Source organism: Synchytrium microbalum (genome assembly GCF_006535985.1).
Source record: "Synchytrium microbalum strain JEL517 chromosome Unknown SmJEL517_scf0025, whole genome shotgun sequence".
NCBI classification, from domain to species: Eukaryota; Fungi; Chytridiomycota; class Chytridiomycetes; order Synchytriales; family Synchytriaceae; genus Synchytrium; species Synchytrium microbalum.
Window position 1 is genome coordinate 281679 of NW_022158374.1, and position 18117 is coordinate 299795.

Consider the following 18117-nt stretch of genomic DNA (forward strand, 5'->3'; position numbering starts at 1 on the left):
TGGGCCGTATAAACAAAGTAGAGTCGTCTGGTTCGACCCCAAATGCTGACACTGAGAATCAATGTGACAAACGGCCAACCAACACTTTGCAAGGTACAGGAGGCTTGGTCGTTTTCCCAGAACGATATTCCGATACTTTCCACAGCGGCAAGAATAGTGCTAAAAGTTCGATGTTTTTGTTGGTATGATTTCATTATGTTGGTCCAAACAACTTGTACCCGAGAGAGGTTAGTAGAGTCAGGTATTTGGGTCTCTTTGCAAACTGCTCATCTTCTCCCGTCCTCTTATAGTATAGTACGGCTGTGATTATGACAATCACAATCCATATTGCACCTAACGACTGCATTAGAACGTCATTTAAAAGTGAGAATATGTGGAAGTTCTCTCACTTGTCCAGAATAAGAAGGCCGCTCGAAGTGGAGGTAAATATCGTTCCATTCAAGCATTATAATACAGCACAGAAACGAATTGCGGAGGCCCTTTTCCCCAACTTTCTTGTCAAGACTCGGAGAATGACCAAGACGAATCAGACCCTCGAAAAATGACCCGATGCAGTTTGCGTTGAAGTTTGGTTCCAAATTATTACATGACCAAATTTCATTTCTTGTTCAATCCTCGTATCAATACTCGTTGTTTAGTTTGCGGTAATTGACCAAGGTTTGCATCAAATGTGGATTTGATGTTGATGATTTCCAGTCGTTCGATACCTTGAATACATGCGAAATATTGTCAATAACTATGACCGTGATCTGCCTTTCTTATCCAAAGATTGACCTTTGCGTATGGCGCGAATCTAAGAAACAAATTGACAGAATCGTGACATTGTACCAGATTATTATAAGCTGATCAAAAGTCAAAAAATCAACAAGACAACTACAAATCGAAGGGACAACATCCGACTCGACGTATTTATACATCCTACATACTCAACGCATCTTCTTTCTAACTCGCGAAATTCCCACTGTGATGGATTGCCTCTCATAAACCCGTGCATTTCACGAAACTCGTTCATCAATAGAGAACGAGCAAACCAAGGGCAGACGGAGGAAGGGAGGTGCATGCCGATCAGAAGAGTCATATCGAAAAGGCATTCAGAGCTGTCTCATCTCATATTGCTCTCCTAGGCATGGTAAGAACTCACCTTTTACAATCACGTTATTTTCTGCAAAAGCATTCAAACATGATCTGACCATCTCACCTGCTTCTACTCAGTCTAGGAGAGCAACATCTCCCAATGCTCTATACTGCTCTCATTGGCACAAACTGCAAATTCAGAGTGTCGATGGTGTTCAAGCAAGGACGCCATTGTATGAAGGCGGATGCAAGATTAGTAACCATCATTATACACCACGAAATGTAGCTATGTTTATTAACCAGTCAATGACGGTCACCATCCGGCTCGCCCACCGGGTTCCAGACCTACCACGTTGCAATGTATCTCGACGTTGCAAAACGGCGTGGGGAGGTAGATAGTGGGATGGAGTCCCCATAATGCCGGGGAGACCATGCTGTTGGTGCCGCGCACTCCAATGCTTGCCGGTCAAAGGTGTACCTTGCAAGATATCCCAGCAAGCACGGCGGTGTATGCTGTTGGCGGAAGCAAGAAGCTCTAAGATGGCAGTGGTAGTTAATCTGGTGAAGACAACCCTCTTTTGATATTTGGGACGATGGTCAGGACTGGTTCTTTGCTTTGCGCTTGCCTAGATATGGTATAAACTAATTCTCATCTCGTTGTTTTCAAACATTTACTAAGAGCTCAAGATCTAACCACGGACTGGTTCTATTAGACTAGGAAGCAAATTGCTCTCATGCGCTACAGCGCTCTCAAGAGCTCACACCGTAGAGTCTGTTGCTGCTAAAGGTGGCCGTCATTCACAATAGGGAACTATTTTCATTAATCATTTCATGACGGCCCACGCTCGCTCGCTGACCGGGTCCTGACGATTCACGATGTAATGTCCTCTACATTGCATAAATGGCGTGGGGAGGGGAAAGTCGGAAGTAATCCCCATTACGGTTTACGTTCTCGCCGGGGAGATTCTGCAAAAGGATAGCCTTTGCGTTGGATAAGATGACCTATATGGGCCATCCAGCTGGCATTCAAACCACTGAAGCTTTGTATCCAAAGCAATAGACCGTGGGCATAAACTCTGAACTTGTCGAGAGGCAATCAAAATTTACATTTTCAGGCCACCAATTCATCGTGTATGCCAATCGCAGGTCGAAAGGCGTATGGATTTCAACTATCTCCCTTTTCGGACTTTGGAATCCGCAGATATGAACTAGGTCAGAAAATCTGTCCCCTCAGTTTCAAAGGTTCTGGAGTTTGACTTGATTCGCCCATGTAGTGTGGTTTGGAACATTACGTGCTTCATGCGTATATCATTAAAACGAGACGGTAGGACATTTTTGCGAGTGTACTCAATCACATAAACTCAGTATGAATCACACAACTTTCATTTGTCTGTTTGGAGAAGCTCTGGCGATCCTCCTAGCATGTGAATGCGAGGCTCTTAGATCTCTGCCTGGTGTATTGCGTGTGTTTTGGTTTGTTTCTTCGTGTTAACGAAATCGCACGTTTTTCGCGTATTCTACACTGTCCCCGCGTGCGTTGCATGCAGAATAATACACTGAATGAATGCCATACCTTGTTGTTGAACCTTCAGATCTGACCTGAACCTCTGACGATGGGTCGTTCAAACCTTTGACCAACAGCACAAACAAGGAGAACAGTTGTCTTAGTGACTAGTCATGGTCGCTACAAGTACCGCTGACTCCAGGAACTATGATATCCCATCAGAACTATGGCGGAGGACAACCAAAGTCAAGAGGTATGAATCACAAAAACATTCAATCTTACATGTTGCTGATCATGACCAAAATCCTCCTTGTTACTAGTGCAATTCGATGTCATACAGCCTTGAATGATGCTGCTAAATGGTCTACAAGAATTCAGGCTGTTCCGGCAAGTCCCCAATTTCTAGAACTGCCCAACATCAAAATCACTAAATTGTGATGTTTTGTGATCGTAGGCATCACCATACGTGGTCGTCAGTTCAGGAGCCAAAAGCAAGAATTTATATGTTATTGAACATCAGGCTCGCTCTAAATTCGATCCAGATGATAGTAATGATCAAGAACCGTCACTTAATGTGAGTCTCGTTTGTTGGAACTGAACATGGACATGCAGAATCAACAAGGAGACCGGTCAATTTATGTATTTATGAGTGGCGGATAACCCATTACACTTGCAGGTTCGATCAGTCTTTACCATTCCGCATCCAATCTATGGAATGTGCATACATCAAAACAAACTCGTGCTGGGAGGTCCCGACGGCGTAGCCCAGCTATTCGAAATCAATTCATCGGAGCTCGCCAGTAAAGGGAAGGGACTGACGCATCTATCAGAGTTGTCGATAGGAGAAACCACAACACTGGTATTCAAATGTTATCTTCTCAGTTTTCCTGCTTCGGCTCAACATCATCGTTGTTTAGGAAGCAGTACCGGTATCAGCACCAGGCCAATGGACACGCTCAATCCAATTACGGTCAATCCAATTATGTCCTACAGATCCAAATCGATTATTAGCTACACAAGGACGTAGCGTAAAAGTCTTGCAAATAGCATCTGGAGCCACCGAATCCTTTGATATTGGATCAGATTTACTTAATGTGGCATCCTTCTCGCCTCATAATGGATCAGTATTTTCTGCTGCTGGTGCAGATAGGAATATTTATACCATAGATGTCAGGTTGGAGAAGCCCAAGAATGCAGTCTGGACTGTGCAAAAGGCACATTCTCGCGCTGTAACGGATCTGCAATTCAGTCCGTTTATACCGTACTGGCTGGCATCGTCTTCTGACGACGGTGTTGTAAAAGTATGGGATCTGAGATATGGGAAACAACCTGCTGCTCGGGTTGACGGGCACTATCAAGGAGTGAATGCCGTCGCATGGTCAAATACACGTGTTGATTTATTGGCTACTGTCTCGTCAGACAAGTCATGGCGTGCATGGACCTTTAACTCAAGTCTGGTGGTGCCAAGGCATCCAGGAAATGACATAGTTATAGCATGTCCTGGTTCTGAATGGAGTGGTATAACGAATAAGCAGGCTGGAGATGTCTCTGTTGGTGCCACACAAGTTGGGGAGTGTTATATGGGTTACGCAGCTCCTGTTCTTGCTGGTAAGTGCGACAATCAGAATATAAACACCCTTTCGTGATACTGGCTCAAAAAAACTGGGAACCATCTGATTTCCAACAACAACTGTGACAAAAGCTTGTTGACATTTCCTGTCTCTAGTCACTGCCTCGTCACTACATCCGGATACATTCTATTGTGTCTCTGCTGTTGGCGATGTTCAAAGTCACTGTCTACCTGCAGAAATATTTGAGGAATCTGGAGGTTACGTGTAAGTCGTAATTTCAAGCTGTCGCAGTAAATTTGAGTGCTCGACAGTGACCATTACCCTTCTTCCCTTGTAGTTTCGGCTCGAGAAAGTTTCCAGCAGAAGCAGGTAGTCAATGATGGTCGTATCATGACTATCTAGATTCACCTTTTTAACCGGCTTTTCTTTTAAAGAATTTGAGCGAGCATTACGAGCAAGGAATTTGAGCTCTGCCCTCAGCCAAGCTGCTACCCTGACAAAGAGTAATCCTAAACCTGAACCAGTACTGAATCTATGTCGACCAAAACCAGCTATTACTGAAGCAGAATATGTCATTGATGGATCAAAGGAAGGAGGACCACAAGTGGTTCAGGAATTCAGAAAGGGGTTGGACGAGTGGTGCATTGGATTGCCACCAGCTTTTGATTTACAGCCATGGCTGTCGCTGGTAAGAAGAGCGAAAAAGTAAGGCCGTTCTTTCACTAAGTGAATCTCTTCTTTTTTTTGTTAGCTCCCATCTACAGTAAAGCAAGAATTTGATGGGGTCACATTTAGGTTGAATTTGTCCAACGATATCGCCACAGGGAACTGGCAAAATATAGTCAAATATGAAAAGAGTCTTCTTCAATCAATGAGCAGTGATCCACAATACTTGGATATTGAAATTCTCAAGGTTGGTCGCGCAACCGTTTACTTCCTTTTTCAAACACTGCTAACCCCGACCTGAATGGTTCAATAGTCAATAGTGGACTGCATCTTTCCACATGAACCTGTGCGAGCGATGCACATATGTCTCAAGTCCGCAGAAATCGCAGAAGATGTATCACCAACCAAATTCTCAGAGTTTTCAGAACTGCTATGGGTTTGTTTATTCCCATCTGTATACGATTCCGAAAAGTTTTTACCTCCGTTAGAGGTTTTAGACTGGAGTTCATTGACTAGCTCTAAATGGATGTTGACCAAAGATGCTAGGAAGAGTAGAAGGCGGGATATTGAGGGTACTTTGAGGGATTCTAGAGTCGTGCTGAGTATGGTTCGTGTTGAAATGTAAGATTGTGTTTTCAAATGTGGTTGTCCCATGTGAGAAGTCTTTTGTTACTTTTTTCTTCCCTCTCACACTCACACTCGCAATAGAAACTTGCAAAAGATATTAAATCGACCGAATTTGGAAGATGAAGTGCTACGCGTTATAGCTGGAGACCGTGCCATGGAAAGTGGTGGTACCCAGGCTGCTGTAAAAGAACGTGAACGCACATTATCTGCTCGTGCGAACAGAATGTATCTAGATGCATTACTGAAATCTGCCCGATATGAAGATTGGTTTGGAGTCTGTGTTGAGCTCATATCGGTAAGTGAGGTTGCCTTACTTCAAATTCAATAATTCGCTCATTACCAATCTTTCTTGCTCAAGACTTTCCAAACCACAGATTTTGCTCGTCAACTCATGACAATTGCAGACAAGGTCGCAATGCGACACATTCGAAGTCACGTTGATTCTCTCTTCAAAGAGGCTTCAACCCACCTCTCAGCTGCAGTACAACTAGCACAACAGAATGCCGGCCCTCTAGAAATCTCCAACAAGCTTACATCCTCAATCCAAATCCTGGGCAAAACATTTGTCCTGGTATCCCGAATCGCATCTGCTGTAGTATCATTACTCCCGTCAGCATACAATTACGAAAAGGAAGCAAACAGAGAAAAGGAAGCTTCAGATAAGGAAGTTACTACTATGGTCAATAACTTGTCGGTGCAATTAAAAGATTTGTTAAACATGTTGGGAACAAGTTTGCCCAAGATTTTGGGGACTGCCAAGAAAATGTTGGGTCCAGTTGGTAGTTCAACGTACACGTCGTTGTGGGCGGCTGTGAATGTGCTGTTGAAGGATATGGAAGTTATTGGGAGGAGTTTCAGACGTGGCGATAAGGGGCCTACGGGGCAATTGTTGTAAGTCGTGTTATGTTGCTTATGAGCGGGGTTGTGTTGGCTTTTGCTGATTTAGAACACTGTCTTGATTAGAATGGAAATTGCTGAGAATATTCAACAGCTCAAGACCTGGGTTTTAGAAACTGGTGGTACTCCATTGTAAATACTGCTATGATTTTGGCGATACAGAAATCGCTCATTTGTATTGTAAGTGAATTACTGAATGTAGAAGTTTATCGCAAGGATTGGTGAATCTCCTCGTCTCACTCTTCGTGTCGCATCTTACTGCTTACTCTCGGTTCGGGGGATCTCGGTATGTTTTTTCGATTGATTTTTCGATGTTAGGTCTTCATGTTGCAATCTCGTTTTTCGGTCGCAGAGGACTTATCCTAGTCGTATGGACTCTATGGGTGCTTCATGGATTGTTGCTGGTGGTAAAGCCATTGTATTGAGCTGCGAAGCTTGGATAATAGATGATATCTTTCCAAGCCGTCCTTTCAGAAACGAAAGCGACTCAGTATCAGGTAAACGTCTGTACTCTCCAAAAGGAATCAACTCAGCTAAGCAACAGCTAACATTTCTTGTGCGTCACGTTTTAACTGGTAACACTACACTCTATATAAATACAACGCCATGCACACAAGGTATAATATTTGCGTTACGAAGACATAACAACTCTTTTAAACAGACACGGGAACCTGCAAGAAAAAGTACGAAACCTCCTGGTTGGCCAACAAATGCCTCTGCTCTTGAGGACTGAGCGAAATCACAAACTTTGGATACACATTCTCATACAGCACTTTCGAGACATCCTTGACGACCGGTATAAACAGATTCATGCATGGTGCAGACCCCCCTTGCGTCACATATACAGAAAAAGCATCCGTAATTGGTTTAGATAGTCGCCATGGAACGTTTACTTCCAGTGGAGAACCTGGTCGAATGTATGTTTCAACGATATATTGCATGTCTGGCATTAACCGTTGCGGTATTGGCTCATTTGTTTGTATGATTGGTTGTTGTATTGGCTTTTGGTGGGATAGTGTTCGTGGTTTGGTTGACGGTGGACTTTCGACTGATAGCGCTCGAGGATTAATTGAAGGAGGTGTCTCGACTGAGGGGGCTCTTGATTTCGGTGGTGGAGACGTTAGTGGAGCGAGAGTACCATCACTACTGCCTTCGTCTTCGTCTTTCCTGGGTTCTGGGATTGGATCGTGGATACTTGACACACAACGTCTCTTGGTTGTTGATAGACGTGGGATGATGCTGATGCTAATGCGGGCTTCGTTGTTGTTGTCACCATCAATGCTGTCATGGGAAGAAGTCATGAAGGACGGCAAAGTCAAGGATATCTTGCGAAATATTGTTTTCGGTGGTGCGAGGCCTCCTGTTGTAGCAGCGGATGCATCTGCATCGGCTATTAGAGATTCGTGGACTCTAATCATAGCTTCCAAGAGGCTGACACTCTCGACGCAAAACAATTTTGCCTACGTTAGAAAAGAGTTGTGAGAATGAAAGTGGTAGAGGACAGCCAAGAACAAGGCTGATAGGAACAGACATACCGAAAAGAGTTTGAACCGGGACATCGTCTCCTTGTTTGATAACAATTTTCGGAATGCCATGTAACTTTGAATATCGGTTTCCACGTCGAAATTACAATAGAAGCAGCGACCGAATCTCCCAGAAACTTTATATGAAACCCATAATGGCCATACCTGAGGGGAATAGAGCGTTGGTTTAACAGCCTGTACAATTGATCGCAAAGCAGATTTTGAAAATATAGTACACACCACCGATATCATGTGCATTACAAGACCTTGAGAGAAGAATAACAGAAGTGGTGGAAGAATTCGATAAAGAGAAGGCCGAAAATAACACGCCAGGTCCCAAATGAAGTAAATTACAAAGATTCCAACCGTGGCAACCTGTTTGTAACAGAGTTCAGCCAAGCTTCTTCCATCTCTCTATGACCAAATCCAAAAATATTCACATACGGCGTTGCTCAGAGCGTCTTTACGAATTCCCAGCTATTTGAAAATTTGAAAAGGTGGTTTAGAGCGAGACTACCAGTTCTCAGAGTTGGCAAGAAGAATTTGTTGCAGGGCATGAATGACAACGATCTATGCTGACGCGTGCCACAAATGGTTTGTTGTTTACCTCATCTGCACACCCCCTTGTGAGGTAGAGAGAATAGAAGGCACAAACGTACAGTATAATTGTGATTGCAAAGCAAAAGCTAAACTCCCAATATCGAGCAGCAAGGACAACCCAACAATGCTGTTTAGGAAATAATCCAACTAGTTTGTTGCAGAAAGATAAGTCCAAGTGCTCTATGAAGAATTACACCCAGAATTGCAACGTACATGAAGGGGACACAGCGAGTACGATAGAGTTCCAAGCAAATCCAATAAGCAGGAATGCAGCAATACACCTCCAAAACACTAAATCGATCTTGTCGTACCAAGACATTTGATTGCAGGTGCTCGCTTTGGTAGGCCTTCGTTTCAGCGTTGTGCTATAGTCAGTGTTTGCACGATCGACTTGAGCCCTGGTACAAAGTAAGAGTCAGATATTGTACAACCATGTCACCACGGCATTTGATTCTAAAACTTGTATACTAACGTGTATTCGAAATAGAGGCGTCTGGTTTTCCCCCATAAAGACCCTGATAGCAAAGTTGTGCAGACTGGAAAGCAGATTTTGATCCACGCGCAACTTAGAAACTATTAAACAAAAAGGTGAGCGAATTTCTTCCAAGGAATTGCAATAATATAGGGTACATCTTGATCCCATTGAGTCAAGCAAATGATGTCAATAGCTTGAACCAAGGTCCTAATAGCACAAAGAAAACTTGAGTTAGGTTCAAAATTTCTTCCGCCAGACTTTCCAGTTTCAGTAAAACCACACGCAGTTACCCAATGGATCCAAGGAGAGTCACTGTAACTCCGCGTTTACTCAACATTGCATCTTGTCGAGACCGTATGAAAAAGAGTATCGAAGTGGTTACGACTATCGTGATCCATGTCGTACCTGGTCGGAAAGAAACATTAGTTGTGATACCCAAAAGTATCGAAGGTCCTAATATTTCAAATTTGTTGACTTGTTATGAATTGCAGAAGCTGCAATTCACAACAAAGTCAACAAGGATGGAACAGAAGTCCAATAGGACAGACCAAATACCTAGCCAATACATCCGTATTGAGGTAAAAGCAGTAATATATCGATCATCATTGGGAGTTAAAGGAGCTAGCACCTCGATCGAGCCTCCCGATACGAGACTCATTCAAAAGTCGGGAGCACCGTTCGAATAACCGAATAACCAGAATTCCAGAATTTTAGGATTTCTCTGACGTCGATAATTGCAAGATAGTGAGGTCTCACACATAAACCTTGCGAAGTATCAGAATTTTAAACTAAATTCTAGGGGTATTCAGGTGAAGCCCCTCGAAAAAGTTGGGGCTAGGTTGGCACAAGCTCTAGCCTCAGTTGTCCCAAGCGAAATACAGCGGAGGACTTGGGGATTCAATAAGATTGAGGTCTGGAGCTTGGGGGTTTGGGGCGTCTGGAAACGTGTCATGCTCCAACACACCAGATCCCCACCCAAGACTCACGGACCGGAACCCCAATGATTTTCTGCTAATCTGTTCCAAATCTTCGAATCTTTCGGTAGGGCTTAAATTGGGGAGGACTTTTGATGATGGTGCAACTGTAGGAAAGAGTCACGATTTCAAGCCCAAAATGTGTGTCAGCTCCAGGCATAAAAAGGGTTGGAATGGAGGCAAGAGTATATGGGAACGCGTAAAATCGATTAAATTGAATATTTCATGCCAATGCGCCACCGACCGGTAAAGGTTTCATCTCGTTCCCCTTCACAAATGTTGAGAAGAAGTTGTGAGGTTCACAGTTCATAGAGGAGAAGCTATAAAAAAAAAAGAGAGCGTCATCATTAAGCAAATAAGATTACTATACTGAATTGATAGCTTTACCTGTCTTCTCCTTGTCCTCGTCTCGTTTACTAGATTTCAAAACAGACAGGAATGTCGCTTCGACGGGCATTATTGTCGCAATGGACGAAGACCTCGAGGACGTGTCAGAATCGTATCATACACGTAAGAAATGTCATTTGATACTTTTCTTCTCCTTTGTTGCCTGTCTTTGAACAATCAAATCACAACATCGCTCACATCTTGTTCATGGCGTTATTAGAGACATTTGGCAACTCCTGCAAATGCAGCTCCGCCAGCTGAAGGATTCATGAGTGGTCTAGATACGTCCATGATCTTGAAATCTACACGCGAATCTGCATTGGCCAATCCTGAACTGAAGTCATTGAGTGCAAACAGTACGTTGGATCCCATTGTATTCACATCAGAACATGTCGTACTTTGCTTTTGCGAATACTAATTCCAATATCTGACCTCTGATAGCCGAAACAAAACGTACAAACATGTTCCAAGCTATAAACGAAGCTATGGGTATCGCACTGTCGACAGATGAAACTGCTGGTACGTTCAGTCTTGCCCTTGTCTGATTCACCTTTGTTTGGAGCCCTTGGATGTCACTTCAGCTACCCGAAGCTCATATGTCAACTATCTTAGTCATATTTGGAGAGGATGTGGCATTTGGCGGTGTCTTTCGATGTACAATGGGATTAGAAGAAAAGTTCGGTAAGCCGACGACAAACGCAGGAAGAGCTGCTACTACTATGGCAACATTCTCAATCCGATGTTGCTTTCACAGGCAAAGACCGTGTCTTCAACACCCCGCTGACGGAACAAGGCATAGTAGGATTCGGCATCGGAATGGCTGCAGTTGGACATACTGCTATTGCCGAAATACAGTTTGCTGACTATGTGTTTCCTGCGTTTGATCAGGTAACGTCCGCCCCGTTTTCCCTCGTGGTTCTATGCTCTGACGACATTCTCCTTCTCGGCCCGAGTAGCTAGTCAATGAAGCAGCTAAATACAGATATCGATCAGGTGCTCAATTCGATGTTGGTGGACTGACTGTGAGAATGCCGTGTATGGCAGTTGGTCATGGTGGACATTATCATTCTCAGAGCCCTGAAGCTTATTTCGCTCATACGCCTGGGCTTAAGGTGAATTTGGAACGCCTAAAGTTTAAGCTTTCTTCACAACGCCAATACCACAAAAAAGCCGTTAATAATCTCATGGAATACAGGTCGTGATACCACGCTCGCCAATACAAGCAAAGGGATTGCTGTTAGCTTCAATACGAGATCGTAATCCAGTGATATTCATGGAACCCAAAATACTGTATCGAGCTGCCGTTGAACAAGTGCCTGTTGGTGATTATGTGTTACCGTTAGGGAAGGCTGAAGTGCTTCAAGATGGTATGGTAGCTTGATTCGAACTATTTTTTTCAGCATTCATTTCAACTGGCCCTCTCTTTTTCAAAAGGCAAAGATATAACGCTAGTAGGATGGGGTTCCCAACTATACGTCCTCGAAAACGCAATCAAGCAAGCTGAAAAGGAACTACCTGGCATAAGTTGTGAATTGATTGATCTGAGGAGTATATTGCCATGGGATGCCGAGACTGTAATCAATGCAAGTCGTTTTTTGAGAAATGTTTTTTTCTTTTTTTGTTCCGAATTTGACATACATTCTTATCCAACCCTTCACTGACCTCTACATTATTCTTTTCAAATTTAGTCGGTGAACAAAACAGGTCGCTTAATAGTAGCTCATGAAGCACCAAGAACTAGTGGATTTGGAGCAGAAGTCGCTGCGACGGTCCAAGAAAAATGTTTTCTGAGACTAGAGTCTCCTATACAGAGAGTCACTGGCTGGGATACACCATTCCCATTGATTTTTGGTGAGTGATTGAGATAGTCTCCGAGTAGAAGAGAGTAGAGCAAAAAAGCAACAGCCCACTTGTTGAATGCCCTGTATACCAACACTTACGCCAACTTTGCCAACCTTTTAGAGAAATTCTACGTCCCTGGAGTAGCAAGATGTGTTGAAGCAATCAAAAAATCAATGGAATTCTGAAAGTGCATCGAATTGGACATAAATGAAGCAATCTTGAGGCTTTAAAATATATCCTATAATGAACGGGACGGGTGTTGGGAGGTTTGTCAGTCCAAAAGAGTTGTGTTTTGAGGAAACATTCGTACGAACACATCCACACAGGAGGTACAGCTTACTCTACGAGAACAGTTCCCATTTTCGCAGGGTCGAGGTTGCTGTATTTCAGTGCCGCCTGGTATCCTTGGTGACTGAGAGAGGAATTGACAGGCGACAAAAATAGACAGAGGATGTGAATGGATTCAGCGATATTCCTGACGACATGAGGCTGCTTACGTTAGATGCTGATTTACAAAACCAGAACGTTCCGGTTTCCAATTGTTGGTATATTCTAGCAAAAACACGCACAAACCCAAAAAAAGACAAATAATATGTACGGTAAAATGTGAGAAAATGAGACACCAAACAAGCCACCACTTTCTGTCTAAATCACCACAACAAGTTATTTCTTGTTCATCTTCGCACTCGAGCATCAACAAATAACCATTGAAAAGGTTGCTTCATTGGTATTATGAGGCGTTTTTTTGTGTCTGAGAATTGCATTGTGACGAGCAAGCCCAAAAATTCGTACATTGAAACTATCAAATATCATACAGACTAGTTAGACAACACCACAACTTGAAATCACATCAGATTAGAGTCTTACCAAACAAGTCCCAAACCATAGCACAACTGCAAAGACAAGGAAAAATGAGTGAAATGATGTCCTTTATATATTTTTTTGAGGGGAAAATCAAAACAATTTGACACGAAACGAGGTTTAAGAAATACAACAAACCCTTGCCAGAGGCCTTCCTTTTACGCCTTTTTCTTACTATTTTACAAACCATCCCGCCACCACACAACAACAACAAACCAACCTTGTCCTCCCTCTTCTTTACTTTACATAGTTTTAACGAGCTCTAACTCGACTCCTAGACACCATAGCAGGCGACGGTAGTCCACCTGCACGTCGACTGGCGATTCGAGGTTCTACAACTTGTATTACTTCACGTCCTCGAGGTGTTGCTCGTGCTGGTGCTGCCACCGCAGACGTGCTCGAACTCCCACCACGAAGAGTTCGGAATGTATCGGCAGCTCTATTGATGATGGTAGCTGCTAATGATCGTGTTGGTGGAGGTAGAGCAACAGTTTCTTCCTCTTCTTCTTCATCGTCAGAAGCTGCGTCAGACTCTTCTTCACCATCTTGTTCATCACCTGCATCATTGTCATCGTCTTCTAATTCATCTTGATCGACTTCAGAGCCTGGTGCATCGTTATCTTCTTCGTATTCGAATTCATTATTGTTATTACCAGCACCAGGTTCAGGGTTTTCATCATCACTATCAGAGACTGGCTCTTCGATTTCTTCTGGATAGTGATTGACTTGGACATCTGAGTCTTCCTCCTCTTCTTCTTCTTCTTCCTCTTGCACTTGGCCATCTATTTCCTCCTCTTCTTCTTCTACTTCTCCGTCATCATCAGGTTCGACATTTCGGAATAATGCATGTCGGAATGGATTCAACTGATATAATATTTGACCTTCATCACCACTACCATCTTCTTCTACTTCTCCTTCCTCGACTTCAGATTCACTGTCGGACGAGTCAAGAGGACGAAGTCCGAGAGAGCCACAATTTTCACAGAACTCTTGATGACGTTGATAGTATTCACAATGGCCGCAGTGCGCAACATATCCATCTCTTTGAGCCTGTGATTGGGGTGGAGAATAGAAATTAATATAGTGAGGTTCGGTGTGGCATCGCGAAAATGTTCAGCATTGGTGCATTCAACGGCGAAAGATTTGGTCTTTCTTGCATCCATTAGGTAAACTTACCAAGTCATCAGCAATAATCACTTGTTCCTCATTGACGGGCGTTGGATATGCAAACCCTCCTTCTAAATGCAACTCTACATCAGCAAAGTCTAGTTGAAGAGAAATATTAAGTTTACTTTCCTATTCCAAACAAAGTCTCATTCATAATCTAAGCCACCAAACCCGACCACATACCTTCATCATCAGAATCCGACTCCTCACCAAGCAAAACAGCACGAGCATGTGCAAGTTCCGCTGCCCCAATCTCTTCACCATCTTCATCAAGCCCATCCTCATCATCGTCCAATTCATCATCTTCGAAATGCATGATTTCAAGAAACCTCCAAGCACCTGGAGCATGGTTCTTGTATTCAGCTTCGGCAAGGGTAAGACGTTGTCGAGACTCTGTTCGTGTAGAAATATCGGTTATGGCATCTACAGCTGCGATTACTTGGTCACGTAATGCGAGACATGGAACTGGGAGATGTGGGCGGTTGAGAGGTGTGCGACATGTTGGACATTCTTGTTTGTGTTGTAACCAGTTTCGGAGACATGAGAAGCAGTAGGAGTGGCCGCATGAACCGAATACGTGAGGTTGTGCCTGGTTGAGAATGCGGGGTTAGAAGACTCGAGTGTGAAGTGGCGAGGGTTGGAGTTAAAAACATGAAAACTTCAGAAGGATCTGGAGCCAAAGAGGCAGGCTCGTGTGATAGGTAGTCGAAATCATCCTCAGACTCACCATAATGTCTAAACATATGTTACACGTAAGGGATTTAGAATGTACATTGTGGGATTCGCGTAATGCTTCCAGTTCTACAAGGTGTTGAGCGACGATGGCATCCTACACAAGATTTGAGCGAAGGTTAGAGGGTATAAAGACGCAACATTTGACCCTCATATGAAAAGCGCAAGCCATTTACGGTCATACTGAAGATGCGGCACGTCACCACCGACTTCAAATATACGATGCAAAACAATAGACAATCATGATACTGAGGTCTCATCCAACCAAATTGCCACTTGTCCCTCACATCGAGACAAAGTCACTTCTCCCAACACATGCATCAGACGTCACTAACCTGTTCAGCCAACTGGGCCTTCAACGAGGTAATAGATGATTCTAGGTCATATTCCTTTGCATTAACGGATTCCTTGTACTGTTTCAGCTTCCTCTTGATACTCTTGTACTTTTCGCCAACAGTTGATGGTGTCGACACCGTTGAAGCAATGTCCACCTCAGAGTCTGCATTAGCATTGTGTATTCTGAGTAAGAAAAGGAACTATGAGATATAACACGTAATGTGACTGGATTTTGGTTGATGACAGAAAAAGCTTGGATGTAAGATTTTCGGTCAGTTACAATACCTTCTACTTCTTCTAGGAGTATCTGGCTGTTCTTGGGCGTCATCGACATCGTTATATACAGGCCTTGTCTCGATGATAAGCTTTTTGGTTGTGAACTGTGCCCGTTGTTCATCATCAGCACTCCTAGTACGTTTTCTCTTTGATGATGACGGCATGGTCTTAAAGCACCTAAACGATTATAGTACAAGCTATTTGAAATGATTTACAGCAGTTGGCTCTACTCGTCGAGGGAAACGACGTGGCCTCTTCTACTAGTACCAGCCCTGGTTTTCCTGAACGCAAAAACGTACACATGCAAGCTTAAGACTTGAGGCGAGACGGGGAGAAGATAAGCGGAGCTAATACGAATGCAATTGAATCGCAATTATAATATGCACGAATCGACCGCATGACGCTGCGAATAATACATTCAGACAAAAAAGTTGAGCTTACACAGCGAACTTTCGTAGCATTTCATAACAATGTGTGCTTTTTATGCCTCCAAAAAGGGGCCTTTTACTCCTAGACAAGATTCCTTTCTTTCTTCACCATCGCCTTATTACAAACATATATGTGATTATCGACGTTTTAGCTGTTTGTGGGGTTTGTGAGTGAAAATTTGACGCGACGGTGATAAGAAGGAAATAGATCTAGAATCGCGTATCAGTTCACGTGCACATTAAATACTTGATGCTCCATGCTCGCTTCCACTTGATGTGTATCATTACCACTCTCCAAACATCCTGGTCTACATTCAAAACACGCTATACAAAACAAACACGATGCCTGGCCGATTAACTGGTAAAGTAGCTGTAATCACTGGAGCTGGATCGTGAGTATCAATCGATTTGGGCATCCCTACCTCCGCATCTATTCTAAATCAGTCCCATACACAAATAGTGGTATTGGCTATGAGGTCTCTGTCCTCTTCGCCAAAGAAGGAGCCCATGTAGTCTGTGCGGATATCAACGAAGTCGCTGGTCGTGCAGTCACCGAGAAGATCAACAAGGAATACAAGCCTACTTCGGGCAAAAAGCCAGTCGCTGTCTTTTCAAAATGTGATGTTGGCAAGGAAGCTGATGTTAAGGCTACCTGCGCGTTGGCGGAGAAAGAGTTTGGTATGGAATGAGATTCTGTATGAATTTTGCCATTGCATTAGTCATCACTAAACTTTTCGTCTAATAGGTAAGCCAACTGTCTTCTATCTGATGGCAGATTACATGGATGAAAGGAATACTCTTCTCATCTGGCAATCCGTTCATCGCTAAAACGTTGTCATTATAGGTAAACTGAATGTCATATTCAACAATGCCGGAATCATGCACCCCGACGACGACAATGCAGAAACCACTCCGGAAGCTATCTGGGACAAGACGTTTACAATCAACGTCAAAGGTGTATGGTGGGGTTGCAAGTATGCTATTCCTGCTATGCGTCGTGCTGGCGGTGGTTCCATCATCAATGTTGCCAGTTTCGTATCTATTATGGGCGCGGCTACACCTCAATTGGCTTGTAAGCATGTTTGATTGGTTGGAAGTTTGATATGAGACTCCCATTCATCTTGGAATCGTATTAGACACTGCTTCAAAGGGTGCTGTACTTGCAATGACGTGAGTGTGGTGCACGTGTGTAAGTGTTTTTTTGTTGACCAAGGTCCAAATCTAACCACTCGTTTGTAGACGTGAACTGGCAGTAATCCACGCTCGAGAAAACATTCGTGTGAATGCATTATGTCCTGGTCCACTCAGAACAAACTTGCTGATGGATTTCTTAAACACGGAAGAAAAGAAAGAGAGACGTCTTGTTCATGTGCCTATGGGTCGATTTGGTAACTATGCATATCTACATATTCTGCTTCTGGTGTGGAAGCTAACTGACATTGCACTGTACAGGCGAAGCTATTGAACAAGCCTACAGTGTTGTCTTCTTGGCTAGTGACGAAAGCACATATACTACAGGGACAGAATTTATAGCAGATGGAGGCATTTCAGCAGCGTATGTGACTCCTATGGGACCTACCACGTCAGTTTCAGTACACAAAAATGCATCTGGAGTGTAGGCGCGGTTTGAGGACACAAAATAGTACCAAGATACGTCACAAAAATATAGATGTACTTTTTTTCTGCCAACACATAAAGTTAAGATTCACTAATCAATGCTATGCGATAAAATTATATACGATGGTACAATAGAAATGTCAGTCCCAATAACAACTAGAGTCATTTCTGTTTACAGCAAGTTCATAGCAGGTCATTTCCCACAAGTGACTTAAAGCTTCTAGAAAATATTTGCAGTCAACGAGTCCAGGCCCTTGAGAGCGGCAGAGAGCGTAATAGCCGTTTTGCTTCCTAAGCTGATACCGAAACAACATATGGTTAGATCTTGATGAGCTTTAGATCTTGAGTAGCTCATCAATGGCTAAAAACAACCGTGTTGTAAATAAAGTTCATACCATATCTAAGCAATCTCAAAGCAAAGGACCCGTTCTTCGTATCGTCCTATTGTGATTATTAGGTTGTTTTCAACAGAATAAGTACCATTGCCAACTTAGAGCTTCTTGCTTCCACCAACAGCATACACCGGCGTGCTTGCTTGACATGTCTTGCAAAGAACACCT

The 18117-nt window shown here is 43.3% G+C and overlaps 3 protein-coding genes across 3 annotated transcripts; all 3 read left to right on the forward strand.

Annotated features, from left to right (window-relative positions):
• Positions 1-2751: 2751 nt before the first annotated feature.
• On the forward strand, positions 2752-6475 carry SmJEL517_g04101 (uncharacterized protein; the record flags this gene model as incomplete). Its single annotated transcript, XM_031170029.1, has 13 exons — positions 2752-2831; positions 2899-2959; positions 3033-3152; positions 3255-3437; positions 3496-4186; positions 4305-4413; positions 4487-4518; positions 4584-4837; positions 4901-5062; positions 5129-5436; positions 5524-5737; positions 5801-6333; positions 6406-6475. The coding sequence occupies 13 exons, from the start codon at positions 2752-2754 to the stop codon at positions 6473-6475; spliced, it is 2817 nt and encodes a 938-aa protein (XP_031024051.1).
• Positions 6476-10349: 3874 nt separating this feature from the next.
• SmJEL517_g04102 (uncharacterized protein) lies at positions 10350-12325 on the forward strand (the record flags this gene model as incomplete). Its single annotated transcript, XM_031170030.1, has 10 exons — positions 10350-10421; positions 10519-10654; positions 10740-10817; positions 10911-10979; positions 11053-11186; positions 11255-11410; positions 11494-11665; positions 11733-11872; positions 11987-12149; positions 12261-12325. The coding sequence occupies 10 exons, from the start codon at positions 10350-10352 to the stop codon at positions 12323-12325; spliced, it is 1185 nt and encodes a 394-aa protein (XP_031024048.1).
• A 3957-nt stretch (positions 12326-16282) lies between these two features.
• On the forward strand, positions 16283-17559 carry SmJEL517_g04103 (uncharacterized protein; the record flags this gene model as incomplete). Its single annotated transcript, XM_031170031.1, has 6 exons — positions 16283-16332; positions 16401-16618; positions 16785-17012; positions 17077-17110; positions 17180-17328; positions 17393-17559. 6 exons carry the CDS (start codon positions 16283-16285, stop codon positions 17557-17559), a joined length of 846 nt encoding a protein of 281 aa, XP_031024049.1.
• Positions 17560-18117: the final 558 nt, after the last annotated feature.